The sequence below is a fragment of the Natator depressus genome, chromosome 3 (genome assembly GCF_965152275.1).
Source record: "Natator depressus isolate rNatDep1 chromosome 3, rNatDep2.hap1, whole genome shotgun sequence".
In the NCBI taxonomy this organism is placed as follows: Eukaryota; Metazoa; Chordata; order Testudines; family Cheloniidae; genus Natator; species Natator depressus.
Genome location: NC_134236.1, coordinates 113169675 through 113194828, shown reverse-complemented (window position 1 = coordinate 113194828; position 25154 = coordinate 113169675). Strand labels below are relative to the sequence as shown.

Genomic DNA, 25154 nt, shown 5'->3' with positions numbered 1-25154 from the left:
ATGCCAACATTTTTATGGTGGACTTAGAACAACGCTTCCTCAACTCTTGTCCCCAATGCCTCTACTCGTGCTACATTGATGACATCATCATCATCTGGACCCATGGAAAAGAAGCCCTTGAGGAATTCCACCATGATTTCAACAATTTCCATCCCACCATCAACCTCAGCCTGGACCAGTCCACACAAGAGATCCACTTCCTGGACACTACAGTGCTAATAAGTGATGGTCACATAAACATCACCCTATACCAGAAACCTACTGACCGCTATACTTACCTAAATGTCTCCAGCTTTCATCCAGACCACACCACACGATCCATCGTCTACAGCCACGCTCTAAGATACAACCGCATTTGCTCCAACCCCTCAGACAGAGACAAACTCCTACAAGATCTCTATCAAGCATTCTTACAACTACAATACCCACCTGCTGAAGTGAAGAAACAGACTGACAGAGCCAGAAGAGTACCCAGAAGTCACCTACTACAGGACAGGCCCAACAAAGAAAGTAACAGAACACAACTAGCCGTCACCTTCAGCCCCCAACTAAAACCTCTCCAGCGCATCAAAGATCTACAACCTATCCTGAAGGATGATCCCACATCTTGCAGATCTTGGGAGACAGGCCAGTCCTCACTTGCAGACAGCCCCGCAACCTGAAGCAAATACTCATCAGCAACCACACACCACACAACAAAAACACTAACCCAGGAACCTATCCTTGCAACAAAGCCCGTTGCCAACTGTGTCCACATATCTATTCAAGGGACACCATCACAGGACCTAATCACGTCAGCCACACTATCAGAGGCTCGTTCACCTGCACATCTACCAAGGTGATATATGCCATCATGTGCTAGCAATGCCCCTCTGCCATGTATATTGGCCAAACCGGACAGTCTCTACACAAAAGAATAAATGGACACAAATCAGACGTCAAGAATTATACATTCAAAAAGCAGTCGGAGAACTCTTCAATCTCCCTGGACACTCAATTACAGACCTAAAAGTTGCAATTATTCAACAAAAAAAACTTCAAAAACAGTGAAGATGAGAAATGAGAAACAGCAGAACTGGAATTAATCTGCAAACTGGACACCATTAAATTAGGCTTGAATAAAGACTGGGAGTGGATGGGTCATTACACAAAGTAAAACTATTTCCCCATGCTTATTTTTTCCCCTACTGTTACTCACACCTTGTCAACTGTTGGAAACAGAACATCCTGATTATCACTACAAAAGTTTTTCTTCTCCTGCTGATAACAGCCCACCTTAATCGATTGGTCTCATTAAGAGTTGGTATGGCAACCCCCATTTTTTCATGTTCTCTGTCTATCTTTATCTATCTTCCTACTGTATTTCCACTGCATGCATCTGATGAAGCGGACCTTAGCCCACGAAAGCTTATGCTCAAATACATTTGTTAGTCTCTAAGGTGCCACAAGTACTCCTCAGTTTGTATCATCAGAAAGAACAACATGGCTACACTCTGAAAAGAGGAAATTCTGTCTCTCTTTCTTAACCACTTTGCAAATTTGACCAAAAAGTGAAAGGAGAAACCAAATGCCATGATACATGCTAGTAAACCTACTATTTATGGTAATTCACTGTGAAGAGTGATAAGCACAAGATACAGCAGTACACCCTTTAAATTCTACCCTCCCAAAATTACACTCATTCTTGGCAGTAAAGCTTAATGTTGCTTAATATTTGGGGGCCTTCATTTTTACTTCTGAACCGTGAAATCCTAGCACCATCCAAAATACCTTCAGTAGCTGGGAAGTGTTTGGTTATTACCTGGTAAGAGCTATTATTCCAGAGGCGTTACAAGCTTTCTTTAGCAAGTGAACAAGGGACTTTCTATATCCTTACAGAGGCTAGCCACAGAGAAGATCTACACAATATCATAACACATTTCCATTTGGAGCCTAGAGTCCTATGAGTTCATTATCAACATTTCCTACAAAAAGTATTACTTTGTTTAAGCAGAGAATTCTAGCATCTGCAGAACTCCACAGGTGATAGATGTAATGTCTGGTAGTAATAGCTGCTGCTAAGCCTTTCCAAAACAACTGTCCATGATGCTTGACTGGGTAATGTCAAACACTTTTTATTATGTTGAATAACGTTACACAACAGGATCTATGACAGGGAAATAAAAATGTTGTTAGTATATCACAGGACCATAAAACATCCTCTGATTTAAAGACTCAAGTGAGTGATGTTCTGGATTTGCTCATTCATTCCATTCAAAGTACAACAAAGCTTACGGTATACCCTGATTATGTACTTTTAGGGTATGTAAAGACTTCGAGCAGGGGGTGCAATTCCCAGCTTGAGGAGCCATACACTAGCTCTGACTGAGCTAGCACACTAAAAATAGAGGGTAGCCACAGCAGCGTGAGCAGCAGAAGGGGTTAGCCACCCTGGATATGTAGCCATCCAAGACTATGGGCAACTCGGGTGGCTATGCCTTCTTGCTGCTACTGCTATACTCTATTTTCAGTGTGCTAGCTCAATCAGAGCTAGCCCAGGAATTACATCCTCAGCTCGAAGTGTAGACATACCCTTACTTCACCATGCTATGTGGAAGAGAAGCTTGTCATACCATACAGGGACACATATAGCCCTCTCCTTCACAGAAGGACTGGTGCAGTTATTCTACACAAGGCGTTCTGGATGCTTGAGGGCCACACAAGGGATGGACACCCCCTACCCCTGTGTCATGAAGCCCAGCTCTGGCAAAGCCCCCTACATGACAGGGAATGTGAGATGAGCTATGATCAGGCCACGGCTAAAGGTCCATTCTTGCCCCCAGAGGGAGACAGATGAAGAATTTAGGGGGTCATGACCCAGGTACTCTGATGAAGTAATACCCATGGAGGAGCTCTGTGGCCTTCAGGTAGAGAGGATTCCTTCTGCATTCATGAATCTGCTCAGGGTGCTTAAGCCAGGCACTAAATGTGCGCCACATTGAAGTCTATTTTCACAGGCTAAGCAGAACTGCACTTTGCAATGCGATGAAAAAATAAGGGTTTTCTATTCTACGTGTGGTTCACCATATGCAGAGCTTCACTGTATGTCAGTTCCTCTACAGTTCCAACTAAATCCCCCAACTTGATTATCTATACCCTTGACATTCTTTCAAAACCAAACCAAACCACCCCACACCTTTGTATATTCTTCACCAAAACTCCATGTTTGAATAGTTTTACCACCTAAAGGAAAGTAGAAGTGCAGCCAGGTTGCCTGGTTAATTCTCAGTGTTCTCTCTCTCACAAACACACATGCACGCACACACAAGAAAAACAAGTATATATGTAACCAGGAAGATTCATTGCTGATCAGGTGATGACAGAGAAATCCAACATTTACAGCTGTTATTTTCAGAAACTTGTTTAGGTCACAGGCAGCCAAAATTAAAATGCTTTAAGTAACAATCATTCCATATACGTGTAATTACGCAACTGAAGATAAACTCTAGAGTTTTTAAAAGCTCAGTTTATAATAGACTATGTAAATTTAACAAAAAAAATTACAACGTTTACAGCAAATGGGCAACTTTATCATATGTATTTAATGCCCCAGAGGTACATTATTATTGTTAATTTGTTTATTTGTATTACTATAGTATCTAGGAGCACTGTTCATGGACCAGGACCCCATTTTGCTGTGTACTATATAACATAGATGCTGTAAGGGATCTTGATATTCCAATGCAGTTTACGTGCAGACATCCGCATAGTGAGACTTGTCCTTTTAAAGATGCTCCATATCTCTGTTTTCTGGATTGTCACAGAAAGTCCAAAATCTCTCTTCCTTATAAATAGGACTAAGAGTCTTGACAGGAGCATTTCATTATCTCACAGCTCCATATGCGGCAGGGATTGAAACTTCTCAGGACAATCGCTTCAGCTTAGCTTTCCCACCATCACAACAAAAAACAACTCAAAAGGCAGACGGCAGGAGATGGAGGTGGCATCAGTGGAGGAACAAACCTAAGAAGAATTCTCTGGGTACCTCAGTGGAAACAAGGAAACTAGACCATATTTGGACATTTATATTGTGGTGGTGGTGGTGATTTGGTTACACTTTACAAGACAGTGACTGTAGTTACAGTATAGACTGCTCTTGTTGTTAGCCCTCTGGTTCCAAGGTCTAGGTACACATAACAAAACACATTAATACTTGAATAATTTTAATACAGTAAGTGCTGGGTCTTGCAGAACTGCCAAAACTTACCAGCAGAGGCACAAATTTACTAGCCCACATAACATAAATGGTAACAAATGTCAACAACCACACACCACACACCAAAAGAGCCTAATTCCATACAGATTTCAGAGTAGCAGCCGTGTTAGTCTGTATCCGCAGAAAGAAAAGGAGTACTTGTGGCACCTGAGAGACTAACAAACTTATTTGAGCATAAGCTTTCGTGAGCTACAGCTCACTTCATCGGATCAAACAAATGTATTAGTCTCTAAGGTGCCACAAGTACTCCTTTTCTAATTCCATACAGTATATAGGCAAACAACCCTCTTTGGTGGCTCCATTTCTTTACTGATGAGAGGTTCTAGAAGTTGATGATGGGAATTTCCTCCTTTTAGCTCAGAGCTCTGATATGGGGTCACATAGGGCTCTATATTCACGAGGCCATAGAGGGAGAAAGTGAGACGCTTGTAACAGCTATGCCAACAATATGTTGATGACTTTCTGCGTCATATCAGATCTTGCCAGTACAATCTCTCTACTTTCTTGGTGTGCGATTGAAACAGATTGTGAATTAAGGTGATTTAGCTAAAGAATTAAGGAGATGTCAAGGGCTGCATCAGCTCCCTCTTTTTCAAGTTGGTTTGCAACTTAGGGGTTTGTTTTGGACCCTCATCTGCATCTGGAATTCCAGAGAGAAGCTGTAGCTCAGAGTGGTGTTCTTTTCCAATTTGCACTTAGCAAGGCATTCATATACCTCTGTTATGCTGGAAGGCGTTAAAGGCTTTCATCAGGCATTTCTTTGACCTATAGGCAATCCGAGACCTTGTTAAAGCTGGTGGGTCTGGTAGAAACCCTTCATTCAGGCTAAATGGAAGGAGCAATTAAGTTCTTTATGATGTAGGATAGCTGGATAGAATGGAAGCCACTGGCCAAGGCACCAGGCTGCACGCAAGGCCAAGCAGAAGCTAAGCTACATGGACTGAGCAGTTTTCCTGGGGACTGAACACAAATGCAGGGGCTGGGGAATTGATTCGTTGCAGTTGTATGTGTGTGAGAGCACAAAAAGTCAAGAGAATGCCAACAGACAGTGCAAGAAGCAGTGGTGAGCATGGCCCTTGGAGGGAGCAGAGACAAGAGTTCCTCGGGGCACAGGACTGGCTGGAAAGGCAGGTGTGGAAATTGTGAGCAAGGAACTGCCTCCTGTTGTTTGTTAAGAGTTGGTAAAGAAATAAGATTACACTAGAGAAATATGAGACTCACTTAATCCATTTCTTTTCCCACTGGAAACAAACCAGCCATTCCCCGAATACTTGGAAATGGCTCAGGCCAAAAATGGGCAACACTTCTCTCTCAAAGATGAACTCTTCAAAAACGGAATATCTCAAAAGCCCTTTTGATCACGAAGCTCCCTTAAACTAATCTTAAGCAATTTGAAAGCATCAAAACCAAAGAAATGCTTAAGTTACAGATGCAGTTTAGTAGTGAATGTAATTGAAACATAAGAAACTCCAAAAGGCCAAAATTAAAACACGGAAGACTGCTTAAGCACTGTCTCCTTTTCCCTGTCTTGAACCACATAGATCCAGTGCATCAGATGCCGTCTTGCTCATTTTCAGGGATAGAACACCTAGCTGCAGGTTGTAGTGACACTGGAACAAAACACAGACTTCTGAAACTAATCAACTTTAAAATAGACTAGACAAGATCTTCTACAGGGGTGAATGAAAATACACCTGAAACCAGAATAACAGAGCTAGCTAGCTAACCTGCAGAGCTGCATAGACTGCATGGAACATTGAAAATAAAGCACAAAAACAACCAGACCTGATTCTTCTGTTTCCTTTTCATTAAGCAGCAGACTGAGTTGAAAAACAAACTACTTTTTCAAATCAGCATTTCAGATTTTTGTTATTACTGGCAGCTAATGCCTTTGGCAGGACAAGTTAAAAAAAAAAAAAAAAAAAAAAACTTGTAGAGGTCCACTACCCCTAAGTACTGAGATAAATGAAAAACCGAAATACAAAGGACAAATAATACTAGGATACTAGATGCAGCTAAGCTCAAGGTTTCAGATTCTTTAACTTTAATTTAATTCTTTAATTAAAAATTGTTTTAAAAGCAACCTACACATTTTTATAGATTCTGTAAGGTGCCTTCAACATCTCAAGAAACAAATCCATGCACACATCATCAGAGTTCTGGGAATTCTGCCTGGAAACAAGTGGTCTGACCATATAGCTTAATCCAAAGCCTGTTGAAGTAAATGGAAAGATTCCTATTGACCTCAGATCAGGCCCTCATAAAGGATACTACATGAAGTGTTAGTCTGTACCAGGGCCCTCTAAGTGTTACAGTAATACTAATAATAAATCATACAAACAATATTAATGAATTAGACAAGGATTTTTACAGTAGTCCCAACAGGCAGTTCTCAAAGTCTTGGCTGTACTCTAATCTATATTACCTTGTTCCTTTGACATCTTATGCATGACTGATAATGAAATATGTGATTACATATTGTAATTACTAAGGCCCTAAAATTAAGGCTTATTACTGTCCCCATTCAGGCCAACCTGGTGGTCCAACAAGGGCACCCACTCTAGACTCCTGCCTTCTCAGCTGTCACCTCTCTTGGGCAGACACTCATTTTTCCTTCCCTCCTGATTAGGGCTTTTCCAGGCTGCAAAGTTCACTGCCTACATTTTGATATTCTTAGTGAGCCAGGCTGCCTAAACAGGCCAGCGTCTGTGCGCTGCTTTCTCTGTGAAGGCTATGAACAGCTGCTTGTTGATGAAGAATATTGCCAACATGTTGTCTGACTGTACTTGAACACGCCTTGCTTTTATGTATGGAAGAAATCATTTGTAAGCTCTGCGGAGGGCTCTGAGTTCCAAAAGGTTTATATGCATTCTGGACTTCTGTAAAGTCCATGTGTCTTGCACTGTATGCTCGTCCAGATGGGTTCCCCACCCCGACAGGATGGTGCCCGTGATCAGTATTCTCTCAGGTGGCGGGTGAGTGAATGGGACTCCCACACCATTTCTGCCACCCTTTTCCTGAAATGTAAATCCTGAAATCATCAGGCAGAGAAGGGGAACCTGGTGTAATAGCCTCATCTGCGTATGATGATGAGGACCCTGTCTAGAGTTCAGTGTTGCTCCAATAAATTCTATCATCTGTGCGAGTACAAATATGAATCTCTCTTTCTTTACACGGATTCCCAGCAATAGTAGTAGCTTGGGTATGGCTGTTGTCACTGATTGGTCCTCCTGATAAGATCTCTCAGTCAATACCCAGACAACGAGGTACAGAAAGATCAAAATTCCTTTGCAGCAGAGGTGAGCTGCCACGGACATCTCTGGGGCTGTAGAAAGGCTGAAAGGAAGTACCTTGTACTGATAGTGATTCAAATGTACAGTTAATCTAAGAAATTTCCTGTGCGCTGGGTGGATCCCTTATGAAGATAGGCATCTCTCATGTCGAGAGCTGTGAATCAATCTCCTTTGTTCACTGAGGGAATTATTGCTGACACTTCACCATTCTGCAACATATTGCTTGGATGTAGACCGGGGTGGGCAAACTACAGCCCGCCGGCCACATCCAGCCCGCCAGCCAATTTTCTCTGGCCCCCTCCGGCTCCAACACATAGGGGCAGCCAGGGGGCTCTGCACGCTACCCCCACCCCAAACGCCACCCCCGCAGCTCCCATTGGCTGGGAACTGCGACCAATAGGAGCTACAGGGGCGGCACCTGCGGATGGGGCAGCACGCAGACCCACCTGGTCGCGCCTCCATGTAGGAGCTGGAGGAAGCTCATGCCACTGCTTCCGGGAGCTGCTTGAGGTAAGTGCTGCCCGGAGCCTGCATCCCGACCCTCTTCCGGGCCCCAACCCCCTGCTCCAGTCCTGATCCGCCTCCCACCCTCCAAACCCCTCTATCCCAGCCTGGTGAAGCTTCCTGCACCCCAAACACCTGCCCTCACCCCAGAGCCTGCACCTCCAGCTGGAGCCCTCACCCCCTCGCACACCCCAACCCCTGCCCCACCCAGGATCCCCCTCCTGCCCTCCAAAACCCTCAGTCCCAACCTGGAGCACCCTCCTGCACCCCAAACCCCTCATCCCCAGCCCCACCCCAGAGCCCGCACCTCCAGCCAGAGCCGTCACGCCCACACACCCTAACCCCCTGCCCCAGCCCCCTCCCACACCCTAAACTCCTCATTTCTGGCCCCACCCCAGAGCTCTCACCCACTCCTGAACCCCAACCACAATTTTGTGAGCATTCATGGTCCACCTCACAATTTCCATACCCAGATGTGGCCCTTGGGCCAAAATGTTTGCCCACCCCGATGTAGACACTGAGTTGTCAGATCTAGGATAGGTCTCCATACTCTCTTAGATTGGATAGAATCATTTTTCTTGGTATTGAGAAAGTATGGGTTCTAAGGCTCCCAGATAGAGAAGTGAAGTTATTTCCCTGAAATAGCATTTCCTAGTGAGAGTGGTCCTGGATGAGGGACAGGAACTCTATCAGGTATTCTATGTGACCAATGTTGAGGACCCATCTGTCAGATAGGATGTCCCGCCACTTGTTACAGAAATGGATTAGATGGCCCCCAAATTGAGTACTGGCAGATAAACTTGGCAGTAGAGTTGGTTGGCAGTTCTCAGCAATACTGTCTGTATTGTTTCCTTGCAGACGCTTGGGTTTGGAATGTCGAAGCAGAGGAGCAGTCTGTCTAGTTCTCTGAAGCCTTTCATGCTTCCTGGGAGGCTCGTAGATTCTGTGGTAGAAGAAAGGGAAGGAAGCAGGTCTGTGCCTGTATGGTTGTGGTCTGTGGAACTTTCTCTTGTGTGCTGGTATATAAATCATGGTTGAATGGAAGGTTACCCAAGAATCCTTTAGCCAGTGCAGGGACTTACCCATTTTCTCACTAATGGTGAGACTGCTCCCTTCAAAAGGCAAGTCCTCTATCCAGGCCCACCAATGGGGGGGGGGGGGCAAAGAGGACAATTGCACAGGGGCCCAGTCAATTTAAAAGGGCCCGGGTGGGCAGCAGGGCTCCAACGCATAGGTGGCGAGTGGGTGCTGAGCACCCACCAGTGGGTCCCTCCTCCCGCCCCCAGCGGTAGGCCTCACCAATCAGCTCATCCCAATCCCCCACAGTGCCTCCCGCCTGCTGCCATCAGCTGTTTGGTGGCGTGCTGGAGGCACTGGGGGGAGAGGGAGGAGCGGGGGGTAGGAAGAGGTGGGATGGGCCTGGGCGACGCATGGCCCAGATGACGGGAGTGGAAGGGGCAGGACCAGCCCCTTACAGCCGCTGAGATGCTGCTCTGCAGCCCTGCACGGCTGCCGCCTGAGAGACAGCCTGGCTGAGGAGGTGACTTCTGCTCCCTGCCTGGGCGCCAGGGTCCCCGGAAGTTGAACCGGGCAGGGAGCGAAAGCTGCCTCCTCTCCAGCCAGGCACTCTCAGGCAGCTGCTGGGCAGTGCTGCAGAGCAGCGACCAGGAGGGGCCGGCGTAAAAAGCGGCTCCCTCCTGCTCCCCGCCTGGGCTCCTGCCCATCAGGGAGAGCGACAGAACGTGCCAGGAGGGAGGAGGCGGAGCGGGAGGACAAAGTCCCCACCCCACCCCGCAGGTAACTTGGGGCAGGGAGAGCGCGGTGGCCCTGGGCTGGGCACGGAGGGGGGGAGGGATGGGGACACATGACCTGACCTTTAGATTGTGGCCCCCTCAGGGGAGGGGGTGGAACAGGGATGGGAAGAGGTGGGGTGCGGGTGGGGCATTGGGGGAACGGGCCTAGGATGGAGCAGGCGGTCGAGCACCCTCCAGGAAATCTGGAAGTCGGCGCCTATGCTCCTAGTCATGTGCGGGTTGGTTCCGGCGGCAAAGGCAGCCGGGCAGGAATGTGGAAGCCCTGGCCATGCCGGAAGAGCCAGCCCCTCACTGGGCACCAGTGGGGGCCCATTGACTGTTCTGCCCCGGGCCCCGGAGTTGCTGTCAGCAGGCCTGACTGTACCATGGACTGGACTTCTCTCGGGAACCCAGAGGACTGCAGTGGCCATCGAATAGGAGGCTATATCAGCTCCACCAAGTGCGGTCTGCAGCGATGATCTTGCAATGAGCTTTCCTTCTTTGATGGGTACTTCAAACTGTCATCTAAATTCTTGTGGGATTTTAATTGAGAATTCTGTGAATTTACTGTAGTTCACAAAATTGTACTTGGCCGTTAGTGCCTTACAATTTGCTATTCTGAACTGCAGGCCAGTGGAAAAGACTTTTCAACTGAAAAAGTCGAAACATTTAGCCTCTTTGTCAGATGGGGTAGATCTTGTCTAGTCTCTGCTTCTCTCCGATGCTGCCTGGACCACCAGTGCATTTGGAGTTGGGTGAGTACATAAAAATTCTAGCTGCTTGGCAAAATATTATTTCTCCATTCTCTTGTGGGTAGAAGCACATGTGGCTGGCATGTGCAAGACCACCCCGGTGGTTCCATGATGGCCTCATTAATAGGCAAGGCTACTTTGCTGTGTCCCACATTCTGTAACATGTCTAAGAGTTCGATGGAGAAGAAGGGGACTTCTTGCACTTCCTCTAATGTGATTTGGAGCTTTTCTGCTACCCTTTTTAGTAATTCCTGAAATCATCAGGCAGAGAAGGTGAGGCACATGTAATTGCCTCATCTGGGTATGACAACGAGGACCCAGACAGATCAGTGGTTCAAGAGCTTCCTCCGGCTCCTCCTCCTCCTCCTCCATTGTCTCGTGAGGAGGTTCTACTTCCTCCATGTAAAGAGAGGCATGTTGCAAGTCCCTTCTGGAACATGTCAATTTGATGCAACAGATGTATGCCAGTAGGGCCAGTGGAAGGGGTCAAATGGGGGTTAGGGTCGTCCCCAAGCCTTAGGGTACCAATGTTCCTGTAGAGCTTAAACTACTTGCTGAGATCTCAATGGAGCCCAGGAGACTCTGGAAACCCTTTCCGGACCGAGAGCTTGAACGTCAGTGGGGAAGGTGACATTCCTTCACCAGTGTCTGAGTCCTCAGATGAAAAGGTGGGATTGTTTTCCCTGGGTGGTGCCAATGGTACCAGATGCTTAGTATCTCTGCGAAGAGTAGATATTGGAGGGTGAGTTTCTGCAGACAGACAGACACAGTACCTTCAGTTTAGTGAGACCTTGACTTGCAGAAGGTCTAGGGGAAGGACACTCCTGAACAGATGAAGTCAGAATTTCTCTAGAGACGATAGGGCCCAAAAGGATCCTGCATGACAAGGATGTCTTGTTAAGTGATGTATTTGTCCTCTAATGAGGGGGGAAAGGGTTCCTCTCTGGCTACACAGTCAGAGACAGCTTAGAAATAGGTCTTGGTGCTGAGGACTCCTTAGTAAAACATCCTGATACTGTAGGTTTCAGATGCAGACAATGCTTTTTCCTTCAACGGTGTCTTGGATGGTACTGGTGCAACCGATGGTGCCAGTTTCGCAGCAGACTTTCCTTTTGAAGCTGAGATTTTGGTACCAGGCTCTGAAAATAGCTGTTGTGATATTGCAAAGCAAAGTCCCAGTGGATTTGTAAGAGGAGGTTCCCTTCTTAGGAGAGGGTTCAGACAGATGGAATTTTATCCCTCCCCTGGCGAGTGAATTTTCCCCATGTTTTTATTTGGAGGGAGGAGGAGGAGTTGTTACTCCTACCCCTCCCAGAAGCAGTAATGGAGGCCACAGAGCCTGGTGGAGCACTCTGTGACCCCGCAGCCCAATGTCCAGTGTGTGTGGGGGGGGGTCTTTCGGGCCCAGATCAGACCGAGGTCTCACTGCTTTGTCGACGAGGAACCTCCACAATCAGTACTTATGTGCCTCATGGGCTCTTGAGGGAAAAGACTGGCAAATTGAGCACTTGGAGGGAAGGCTGCAGAGGCAGCAGACGTGGTCACTGCTGACCAGGAAGGATTGGTGGAAAGAGGCACAATTTTTAAAGCCTGGGTTCTAGGGCATAATCATCTTGAAGAGTATGGATTGGGGGTTGGGGGAATACCCCTAAATCTAACTGTACTAAATGACTATTAAAACTATTATCCTAACTAAGCAAACTGACTTAATTATTTACATATAAATCCATGAAGGAATCAAGTGCTGAACACTAGAGTGTCTTTCTCACACCTGGGGCGGTGGACGGGAACAAGGGAGGTGGTCAGTCTGTGCTGCCACATGCTTTAGTCTGAAGCATGAGGGATGGGGGGGAACTGTGCATGCACGGACCAATGGACACTCCTGGCAAAAGTCTTCCTAGGTCAGACTCATGGAGCAAATGTGCACCCCCAGTGGAATACAGATAAGGACCCTCACTCAAAGAGCTCAGCATCATCGCCATCAAGGCTCTGCACAACTCTGACCATCCACATGATATCTCTAGTTTTCATTCTTCATCGCACCTTAGAGTATGGCCAAGCCAAAAGTTCAAAACAAATCAGGCCAGCAAGAATCAGGAATTTAAGAATAAGATTTTTTTTAAATAATTTTTGATTTTTATTTATCTTCTGGTTTCTGAGCCTTTAGTGTACATTCATTTTTTGTTTTCAAGCTTTTCTCTGCAACCATGAGGGCTAGAAACTTTACATGAATATCTCATGGTATTTAATAATCACTTAATTCCAGCAGCTGAAGCTGTAAGAACAGTATCAAACAATATGAAACTGGTGCTAAAAACCAGAAGAGTTGGCAACATTCACCTTATACTCTGCTAATGTAGCTCATGTTCCTACTCCCACAAGTTGCCCTGAAGCTTTTTTTATGCGACCCCTATGCCACAAACATCCTCCAGGATAAATGATTCGCTACAAAGTTAAGTTTATATAGAATGGGCCTCAATTAGCTATAGTGTCCTCTGACATTTGTATAATCAAGGTGGTTCTGCTGTATTGTATTTTGTTTTTACACAGCATTTTGTGAAGTTATGTATTACTAATGCTGATGAATCCGATACTGTAATTTAATCCCTTCCTGGATACAGCCATACATCGTTATATTTTATTACTATTGATGGACGATTTAAGAAGAAACAGCAGAGGAAAAGGGACATATTGGGGAGGTCTGCAACAGCAAAAAATAATCTGAAAAACACATTTCCACAACATTTTAATATGTGCAAGACATCTTAGCGGGTGAACAGGAATAGAGTAATTATATCACGTATGAGTTACACCTTAAGGTTCACTGATATATAGAGCTGTCAAGCTTTAACAAGGAGGATGTGATATTTTGGATAATTATTTAGATACAGTATGCAATGTAACAAAGAAAGCCTAAAATCTTTCATAACAGCCTTTGATAATGTAATGATACTTCTGTATGAAACACAACATGCTATTGGAGAGTTTAATGTATTACTTGTTATACATAAACTCTAACCATATATTTGCACAGCGGGGACACAATGCAGATTGGGTCTGTTCATACTATCAGAACACAAATAATAAATATGAAGTCTTTTGAGCAAAAACAGAAACAAACATTTAATAAGCATCTGTGAAAGATTTCACATCAGAAATCAAATGGTCTACATTAGGGGCTACTGATGTTCTCATGCACAGAAACTGAGTGCCCGATTGCAAAATTCTCCTATGGATAAGCCTCTGTTCCAAAGGCAGTAATTTCTCAGAGTTAGTAAAGAAGTGACACGGTCCCTCACTAGAGGCTCTTATGTAATTAAGTTGTCATGGGATAAGAGGGAAGATTCTTGCATGGATTGAGAACTGGTTAAAAGATAGGGAACAAAGAGTAGGAATAAATTATAAATTTTCCGAATGGAGAGGGGTAACTAGTGGTGTTCCCCAAGGGTCAATCCTAGGACCAATCCTATTCAATTTATTCATAAATGATCTGGAGAAAGGGATAAACAGTGAGGTGGCAAAGTTTGCAGATGATACTAAGCTGCTCAAGATAGTTAAGACCAAAGCAGACTGTGAAGAACTTCAAAAAGATCTCACAAAACTAAGTGATTGGGCAACAAAATGGCAAATGAAATTTAATGTGCATAAATGTAAAGTAATGCACATTGGAAAAAATAACCACAAGCAATATGATGGGGGCTGATTTAGCAACAACTAATCAGGAAACAGATCTTGGAGTCATCATGGATAGTTCTCTGAAGACGTCCACGCAGTATGCAGCGGCAGTCAAAAAAGCAAACAGGATGTTAGGAATCATTACAAAAGGGATAGAGAATAAGACGGAGAATATCTTATTGCCCTCTTATAAATCCATGGTACGCCCACATCTTGAATACTGCGTACAGATGTGGTCCCCTCATCTTAAAAAAGATATACTGGCATTAGAAAAGGTTTGGAAAAGGGCAACTAAAATGATTGGAGGTTTGGAACGGGTCCCATATGAGGAGAGATTAAAGAGGCTAGGACTTTTCAGCTTGGAAAAGAGGAGACTAAGGGGGGATATGATAGAGGGATATAAAATCATGAGTGGTGTGGAGAAAGTGAATAAGGAAAAGTTATTTACTTGTTCCCATAATATAAGAACTAGGAGCCACCAAATGAAATTAGTGGGCAGCAGGTTTAAAACAAATAAAAATAAGTTCTTCTTCACTCAGTGCACAGTCAACCTGTGGAACTCCTTGCCTGAGGAGGTGTGAAGTCTAGGACTATAACAGGGTTTAAAAGAGAACTGGATAAATTCATGGAGGTTAAGTCCATTAATGGCTATTAGCCAGGATGGTTAAGGAATGGTGTCCCTAAACTTTGTCTGTCAGAGCGTGGAGATGGATGGCAGGAGAGAGATCACTTGATCATTACCTGTTAGGTTCACACTCCCTCTGGGGCACCTGGCATTGGCCACTGTCGGCAGACAGGATACTGGGCTGGATGGACCTTTGGTCTGACCCAGTATGGCCATTCTTATGTTCTTAAGAGTTAACTATTGTTCGAGTCTCCTGAGGTAGGTCAGTATATGCATTATTGCCCAAAGATTTATCTACTGATGGCAGTTGTCTGGTTTTAATTTGGAAGTCTTTTTGTACTTTTCCCCACTCGTATAATTCAATTACCCATACAGTGATATTCTGTATTGCGTGTTAATCAGGATGCATGCAGAAAAGGGACAATCCTTCATCTTCACTATTTCGGGGAAGAACGGAATAAAATAATTTCCTGTCTACAAGATTCTACCTACAAAAAACAAAAACAAAAACAAAATAAAAAGGGCAACTAACAGAACATAATTCTCCAGTACTCAATTCAGACTTTCAGACTACCAACACTACAGTTAGTCCAGGTTCACATATTTATCTTTGGAGACATATGGCTACACCTGAGTGACTACAAAAATGAGCTTGTGAGGTTTCTCCCCAGCAGTGCGCTCACAAGTATTACAGTACTCTATCTTTCAGCAGATAACATTACCATAGAGCTCTGTCTCATTTATATATGGTGGTAGAATATCATCCAGAATTATGAGTTTTTTTCTTGAAATACTGTAATTGATGGATAACAAAAAGATAATTTAAAAGACTCTTGTACAAGTGTACGTAAACAGCACAAAATATCCAGAATCATAGTTTCTGGGATTTCAGTAGTTAATTTAGATATTTTCAGTCAAAACCTTTTGGGAGGATTCAGATTACAAATAAACTTTTGTACCATTTTTCTAACACGCAGCACTTTCAATCTACTGCTTATCAAACTTCACAAACTAATTTGTATAGTCTCCTCGGTGTACACCAGTACTTCAAAATGTAAAGGATGGGTTTGCGTTAAGGCACTGGATTGGAATTCAGGAGTTAACAGACTCTCTGTACAATCTTGGGCAAGCCACTATGTCTTAGTTCTCCATCGATAACAATCGGATTATAGTACTTTCCCACATTACAGGGTGTTGCGAGGATCACTTCATTAATGTTTGTAAGACACTCAGACACTATCAGGATGGGCGTCATGTAAGGACATAGATAGATAGTAATATAAATAATCAGTTTCTTGACCACATGATGCCCAGAATCTGTAGCTACCATATTAAATATTCAAGTAAGTGTCAATGAGGGGCAGGCAAATATGAGTATGTCACACCAATATTTCACACTCCATTAGAGCTACCCATTCAATTAAATTAAAGATAATTTAATCCATTAATACAGTATTTGTATTTTTGTCTTTGTTGCATGGACTCGGTTTTAATTCTTCTGGTTTAAAATGTTAAAGTGTTATTCACTGTATTTGCTTTTTTAGTAGCCACTGAGTCAAGTAAACTTCACTGCGAGTTATTTACATATTACAATGTTTCTAAACGTTGACAAGCTCTGTTTTTGAAAACTTCCACAATGTATTTTGCTTTCATAAGCACCTCTCTGTACAAATGGGCACCACATTGTTAGCTCTGAAGTAAAAAAGGCACCTCTCTACTGTACACACATGCACCGCATTATCTCTGAAACAAAAATAGCAAAAGGAAGAGAATTTCTTGCTGCTGCTTTCTTTTTTTTATGGGCTGTTTCTCCATAGTTAACCTAGACTTCCACACACAGTAGGACCATTTGCTTTTAATAATATGCACCACTTGTTTTGGAGCTGGAATGCTCTGTTTAGCTATTCTATCAAACACACATCTGCTACTATCCCTGCTTTTAAAATGCTTGATAAACAATTACGTGGAAGAGATTTATCTTTATACCTGGCACTTCGCCAGTAACAAATTAATCACTTAGACTGAACAGCATTATAATGGCAAAAATGTTTCTTAAAACAACAACAAAAACCCTCCAGTAAAGATATTGCTCATACAAAAACCCCAGAAATAAAACTCTCCAAAACACCACAATTGTAGCTGTACATTTGGTTAAGTGGATGTTCAGGGAGTCCGGGGAAAAACCCAAAGGCAGCTCTCTTTTGGCAAAAAGGATAGTCTGTACACAACATTTTAGCTGTCAAAAACTAGAGTTTAAACATAAAATAAGTCCAAGATACTAAAATAAATGGGGAGCCAGACCAAAAACTAACAGGTAAAGAGAAGATAAAATATATGGGACTTTAAAAAAATCCTGGTTGCTACTATACACACAGGAGCTGAACTGAAAAGGAAATATATACCTAGAATGATGACATGATCTTTTAGACAGGCTGCCTTAAAGAAAATTCTGCTTGACAACTAGAAGAGACAATGGACTCATACAGTCTACAACCAATTTTAATTAAGACTTAACTGTAGACCTGTCTGTGGCCAAAAGCAGTAAAAACAATACAGCCTGTATGTGCTATCACAATTGTACCATGTTGCTAGCAGTGGGTGAAACCTAGGATGATGGTACCAAGACAGGGGATGGATCACTTGAGGATTAACTGTTCTGTTAATTCCTTCTGGGGCACCTGGCATTGGCCATTGTCGGAAAACAGAATACTGGGCTAGACAGACCTTTGGTCTGACCCAGTCTGGCCGTTCTTATGCAAGACATTTGCATTTCTTCAGTAACTGGCTCCACAGCCCCAATATCTTTGTAATGGCTTCAACTCAGTTATTAGTAAAATTCGGTTCAGATTCAGCTTGTGTATTGGTATGTGCTTTGTTTGTTCTCTTCTTGACCTAATCTTCACCCACACTCATTTCTGTATTCACTTTATGGTTTGGAGTACTGTCACAGAAGTGCTAAGCACAGGGCTTTGCTGATACCTGAGCAGCTGCCAATAGCATCAGATCCATGACGGGGATCCCATGGGAAGTTTGTCCAAAAAGAGCCCCACTTCAACAGATTTTATCTGTCATCAAGTGCCTACAGCACAGCTTCTTTATTCACATATATGTCAGCTGCAGAAGCTAAGAACTCTATCCTGCAGCTCTTACCCAGTGCTTATACAGGCAAAGCTCTCATCAACCTCAATGGTAGATTTGCTAGAGTAAGGACTGCAATATTTGTCCCCAAGTGTCAGTTTCACCTCCTCAATTGTACTGGGGAAAAAGATACAGTAGAGCGGAGAAAACAGTCATTCAAGGACTGAAATAAAATATACTTACTTTTGTTTTTATTTGCTGAACATTCACACGCAGAATCATAGAATATCAGGGTTGGAAGGGACCTCAGGAGGTCATCTAGTCCAACCCCCTGCTCAAAGCAGGACCAATCCCCAACTAAATCATCCCAGCCAGGGCTTTGTCAAGCCTGACCTTAAAAACTTCTCAGGAAGGAGATTCCACCACCTCCCTAGGTAACGCATACCTCCCTAGGTAACGCATTCCAGTACTTCACCACCCTCCTAGTGAAAAAGTTTTTCCTAATATCCAACCTTTTATCCAAAGTGCTTTACAATAGTTAGCTAGCAGTACTAAACATTTGGAAAGATCATTAAGTGGTCTGCTGAGACCCTCAGCAATTTCAACTGGTCCGTGGAAAAAAAAAACTTAGAGAACCACTACTGTAGACCAAGCATGCTACAATGTTTCTGGGTAAGAGAAAAGCAGGAGACTGTACCCAAACAACAGAAGAAATGTCTTTCAGGGACACACAGGAAACAATTTTTCAAGACAAAAAAACATCATTTAGCTTTATCTTTTTACCCTAGCAGTTATCAGTGGAGAGTTTACTAAAGTTTATTTTATTATCTCTGCTAGGACTATAATGATCTACCTTCAGAACTACTCATGCAGGAAACCCATAAGGATACTTGGGCTCTCCAGGTGCAATTAGAAAAAAATATAGCTTAGGGGTTGGGAGAGGGAGTGTGATGTTTAAAAAGGAGGTTCTGTTGTATTTTGAGAGATTAAGGACAAAATTTTCACAAGCACCTAAGTGATTTAGGACCAGATTTTTACAGGTTTTTGGGTGCTCAAAGATGCAGATAGGTGCCTCATGGAATTTTCAAAAGCCCCTAGGTACCTAACTCCCACTGAAATGAGTTCACCTGGCAATGCTTCATATTAAAACATATCCACAGCCAAAGCCAATCTGCTATTTATAAAATGCCAGTAGATCATGTGATTTCTCCCCCATCCCATCCCCTTCCCTTTTTTTTAAAAAACACCTCTGTTACAAGTAACAGAGAAAAATGAGAGATAATCTGGGAAAGGAAACCTTTTAAAAATATTTATCTTGTCATTGTATATCATTTGCACAGTACATAACCTTGCAAATGAAACATTTACATTACCAGGATATAAACATGTCACCATATTACACTATGCATAGGAAAATAAAATTAACATGGTAAAATTAATAGCATGGCAGGATTACGCCTTCCTTTCTAAGAAAACTCACTGTATTTATTTATAGAGCAGCAAAAACAATGTCATTATAATGGTCTTATTATGTGTCTTTTCTGGAAAGTCTCAGAGCTAAGGTAACACCAAATTAGGTTTCAGAGAATCATATATATTAATGGCTAGATTGTACCTGGATGCACAAAAGCCTGTCACCACTTTTCCTCTTGCAGAGGCCAGGCATAATCTTCATCCTTGCATTCCTGAAATGCTTGGAAAGCAGTGCCCATAACTCAGTCAGTAAAAAGAGCACAGCAAGACTATAGCGCCGCACAGTTCACTGGCCAGAAAAGTTGGACCAGCATACTACACTTACCTAACCCTGTACGTAAGTGTACTTGACACCTCCACCACAAACACTCCTGGAAACATTATGCTTGCACAATGGCTGTTGCTGCCAGCATGCAGGCCATTTGCACATCCCTCACCAATGAAGGCAGTGATTTGGGGTCTGGCCTACAGAATTTTTGTACAGCTATAACTACATTGGGTTAGAAAATGATACAGTTAAAGACCTAAAATTGCCTACTGTGGACACAGCTATTCCAGCATTAAGGGTGCATCTATCAGGTATTCACCCACGAAAGCTCATGCTCCAATCCGTCTGTTAGTCTATAAGGTGCCACAGGACTCTTTGCCGCTTTTACAGATCCAGACTAACCTGGCTACCCCTCTGATACAATCTAATGCTAAACTACAATATTATAATCTACCAGTTTGCCACCTACCACTCTTCCACTATCTGACACTAGCCGCACAACTACTGAGGCCTGCTCTACACTAAAGCGTTAGGTCAACGTAAGGCAGTTTACGTTGACCTAATTATGTCAGTGTACATGCTACAGCCTTGCTCCTCCCGATGTAAGTGTCCTACTACACTGACATGATACCTCTACCTCCACGAGAGGCATAGGGCTTATATCGGTGTAGTTAGGGTGACACGGTGCCCCTGCAGACACTGCGTTACTTACATCTATTGGTTGTCATTGTCAATTTCACAGCTCTGCTGGGGCCGTGAAATTGACAAGAAAGCTGTCTCCTGGTTCCTCAGCGCGGCTGCCACCCAGGCTCCTGGCTCAGGCTGCCACCCAGGTTCCCTACAGGGAGCCATGCTCCACCCCGGGGTCCCGGATCCCCACTCTGCCCAGGCTGCTGCCCAGGCTCTCAGCTCCCTGCCAGGAATGGGGCATCCGCACTGGGCTGCTCAGCACCCCACCCCTACACGAGGAAGGGAACAGCTGCACTGGGCTTCTCCGCTCCCCACTGGGAACGGGGCAGCCACCCGGGCTCTCAGCTCCCCGCTCCCAACTGAGGGCATGGCTGCACTTAGGGGGAAGCTCTGTGCCCAGAGTGCAGTCGGCTGCCGTGCTCAGAGCTGAGCCCAGCTCCCGGTGAGAAGCGGGGAGCTAATAAGCCTGGTGCAGCTGCCCTGTTCCCAGTGGGGGGTTGCATGTGCCTGCCACTCTTAAGTCAGTGGAAGCACCCCTGATGAAGATGCACACCACTGACCGAAGAAGGGCAATGTGGATATCACCCCCCGCAGTAATTACTGCATGGCTGTAAGTCAACCTAATGTAGGTCAACTTAAGTTTACAGTGTAGACACTTAGTCTCATTTAAAAATCAAGAAACAGTAATGTTTATCTTGATAACCATTTCCTTTTAAGAGTACACTGTCCTCAGCATAAGCCAGTGCAGCCACTCTCAGATTTTTTTTTTTTCAAACACAGACCCCAATTTCATTGAGTTCATGTATTCTGCATTTGTTTAAGGTTTTAGAAGTACTATACCTGTTGAAATACTTTCTGTTTAAAAGGGAAACACTGAGAGGAAGAGATTTAGTGTGAGGGTTTAGAAACAATAGTTTAGCCCTGTTAGGCTGTTGTGAGCAAATACTTCACAAGAACAACGATAACTGTCACAATTTGATGACGCTTCCTAAAGTGACCAAGTGATAATACTGTTCCAGAATAGAGAACCACTGAGCATTCTATTGTACGTGTTGATAAACTGCATCATGTTGGCACCAGGAAAGAACAGGTTTGAAATCCCATTCCCACTGACTTCAATGAACCAGTTTTACCCATGTTAAATGTATTTTTGTGCAAGCTATCTACAAAAGCCTGAGAAGAAAATGCATTCTAAAAGAAGGGGGGGGGGGCAAAAGGGCCAAATTGAGCTTTCAGCTACACCAATGTAAAACTCAGTGGAGCTCCTCCATATTTACTAGGGAGGAACAGAGTACAATTTGGCCCAAAATATACAATAGGAAAGCAGCTGGTAAGGATGGAAGGAGCTCACCTTGCGCGGGGGTGGTCCATGGTCATCCAAGTAAGTGGAATTTCCTGGGGGGGAAAAGAGACAAACACAAAAATTATGCAATGTAATTTCAAACCCATAAAAATAACTTAGTGACATCTTATGGGAATTAGTGTCCCTCCCAATGTTTCTGTTTTGTCACAGGAACCAAGTCAAACAAACACTTTCTCTTGCTACATTTTTCTTTTTTTAAAAACTAGGGGTGATTTGGCTCATCCACATGTTTGACAGCCAGTTGCACAAATGTTAGAGTTTTAGTACAAAACTAAATGCTCCAGGTGTCTGAAATGGGACAATGGCACCTTTAGTTATTCACACTATTAAAAAATATAGTGTACATGTATAAGGACAGAGTTGTAAACAATTATAATTCATGAATCTCAGTAGACACAATTTAGTTTTAAACAACATCATTCTGGGGCTGGCTCCTAGATTTTTGTCAGATTAAGTTGACAAACACGGTGTGATACCTACACTAGACTTTCTGCATTTTCCTATACTGGATTCCCGCCCACTGACCTGTGATTTAATTTCTGTCTCAGAATATTCAAAAAGTCTGAACAAACAATACTATTATACCTGCCATTCCAACTTGCTCTCCTTCCTGAGGCCGAAGAAAAAGCCCATGATTCTCAAGTGCTTTCCTGTAGGTTAGTCCAATATAAAACACCTACCCAAGACCCACAACTTCAGGGTTTTTTCTATTTTATACACACACACACACGAATACACGCATGCAGCATTTCTTCCTTAACTCTCACTCTGTTCCCCATATCAAACAGAACCTTTCCTAATATACCCATCAGAAGGCAAAAGGCTCTCCGCAGTTCTGGCAGTATCCATCAGGCTGACAGCTACATTCAAACATCTTGTCATCTGAGTCATCTCCAAGCCCAAGATAGTAAGAAAATCCCTTTGTCCCTATACCAAGAGGCTAGGTGGTATGAGGATAAAATTCATTAATGTTTATGAGGCACTAAGATACCAGAATGATGGGGCCCACATAAGTACCCCCGAGAGAAAAAGTTCCTTACAAATGAGATCCACTGATAAGTCAGTCTCTAGATCCCGGGATCGTTCAGTGCTGCAGCGGCAACACACTCTGTCTTTGGGAGGAAGAAGTGTCTCATGTAGCTCGCAATGAAATGCTCTGGTTAGTTAAGAACGTGTACTGCAGACTCAAAGGGTTTCCATTCAGTCCTCCTTGGCCAGAAGGACAGCGGCTCAACATAAGGATCTTGCAGAATTATTCATGGTACCATCATAAAAGGAAGCATTTTGGACAGAGGAGGCATGAAATCCAATAGGTTTGCTAATGACAGCTCCACACCACTAATGTAGTTAAATACAACTAATCAATCCATTTTATTTAAAAAAAGCTTGAATTACTATGTAAATTAAGTTTAAATACTTTGTGTTTTCAGTACTTTTTCTAATTCCTTTAAGTTTAAAAATCACTTGTCTGACACTATAAAGGGCGGGAGTCAAGAAAACTAATCTAGGGTTCAACATCATGTAAAACCTACTCCAAATCCAAAGAAGATGGTTCTTCACAGTTTTCTTGGTCTGGCATGAGAGTCCACGAATGCAGAAGCCTCAATATCTTTTATTTCATTGAACTGGCTCTAAAGAACATTCACATTTTTCAATTCAAGTCTCCCTCATATGTCCTTAATGCAAAATCAAAAGCTCATCTTCTTACTATTCTAATATAATAGTACCTTCTCCTTGTGGGACTAATTAATTAATTGCTAATGGCTATTTTCTGGTTCAGAATGCTCCACTCTCACCCCACACCTAATATTGCATTCCACTGATTCTGATTACCTGGAAAGTAATTCTATTCGCAAATAATTGAAAGGAGTCCTATATGGTCCTTTGATTAAATGGTTCTTCTATAGGCAAAGCCTCTGATAAAACATGTTTCATGGGGAAGAATCAGCAGTTCAGAAAAAAAATATTGCTACATATAGTTTGTCAAAGCTAAGACATTATGCTAAGACCATTCTTTCCAGCACTAGCCATAGACTACGTTTCCCTACCATCGGGCCATGTGTACATATCAGTTTTCCTTAAAAATGAAGAGTTTGTATGGAGTAGCTAAATATGTCCAGCAACCCACCCCATAATGAATGCAGTCAAGAGAATGATGTTATTGATGTAAAAATGACTTTTAATACTTTTCTTGAAAATAAGAGTAAGTTGTCTTTCTTGCTCTGCGTTAAGCACAGACCTTTATTAGGCAAGGCAGACAATTTTTAATTAAACAAACACATTAAAAATGGTAGATAACATCTGAAAAGTAGCAACTCACTAAAAAGTATTAAATTGGTAATAAGTCTTTTTGAAAATATTACCTCTTATTGAAAAAAGGTATGTTTAAGCCTGTCTAGTCACATTCACACTCATACACACCACTGTAGTTGTTCCAGGCATTTGAGTTTACCAAAATTAAAAGAACATTAACTACAATTTTAGCAAACAGCTGTCATGGTTAATTTTGCTGAAAAAAAGGATCTGAATTACTGCTGTTTTCTTTTCCTCTCAAGTTTATAAACAGATAAGTACATTCATACTATATACTGTAGCTTATAGTACGTTCCTTACAAAAGACTGAACTAGAAAGTATGAGCTAATACCTTAAAAGGAGAAAATCTTTTTTGAAATATACATAAACATTGAATATGGTCTAATTATTAACATCTCACCTTTCTATACCACTGTTTCTGTATGTTGCATTTTCCTCACTTTGTTTTCTTGAAACCAATCTTCAGTGTTTGAGCAACTACAATGATCTTCATATCTGGCTTGGCACAGGTATTTCATGTGCTTGATTTCTGTTTTTAAACCAATTTTTAATTTTAGCAGCCTGATTTTGGTTGCTACTACACACATTTAAAAATAATGAGTCAAATTCTGAGTGGATGTAAACAGATTCATTTACCATGGAAGTCTCAACAGTGAAAAGTGGTGATATAAACTTGTCACGAGACAGATATAAGTGGTGAAAGTTTAAATAGGATTGATTTGGAATCCAATGAGAGTAATTTGCACAAACCAAAAAGGGGGCAAAAAGGGTAGGTCACCAGCAGGGAAAATTTACTTCAACCCTCAAATTAGATATCTTTTCCTGCTACATTTCATTCTTCTGCCCCTTTAGCATGTGAGTTATTTTGAACATGTATGGAATGACAAATCAGTGCACTAATTTGAATCCTCTTTTTTCAGTGTAGCAAGTTTAAAACAAACTGTTTGATAAACAGATGAAAGCTTTTGCCAAATGGTTAACAAAAAACCCTACAGATCCAGGAATGGAGGACATTGACAAGAGAGAGCATTCTCTATAGCAGGGGTTCTCAAACTTCATTGTACCCTGACT

At 42.9% G+C, this 25154-nt stretch overlaps 1 protein-coding gene across 1 annotated transcript in view; it reads right to left on the bottom strand.

Moving 5' to 3' along the window:
- The window catches only part of UST (uronyl 2-sulfotransferase), a 279848-nt gene that overhangs the window by 155808 nt on the left and 98886 nt on the right, over window positions 1-25154 (bottom strand). The window contains exon 2 of the mRNA XM_074948584.1: window positions 21758-21801. Within this exon, the coding sequence (XP_074804685.1) occupies window positions 21758-21801 (44 nt within the window). The remainder of the gene's footprint in view (window positions 1-21757; window positions 21802-25154) is intronic.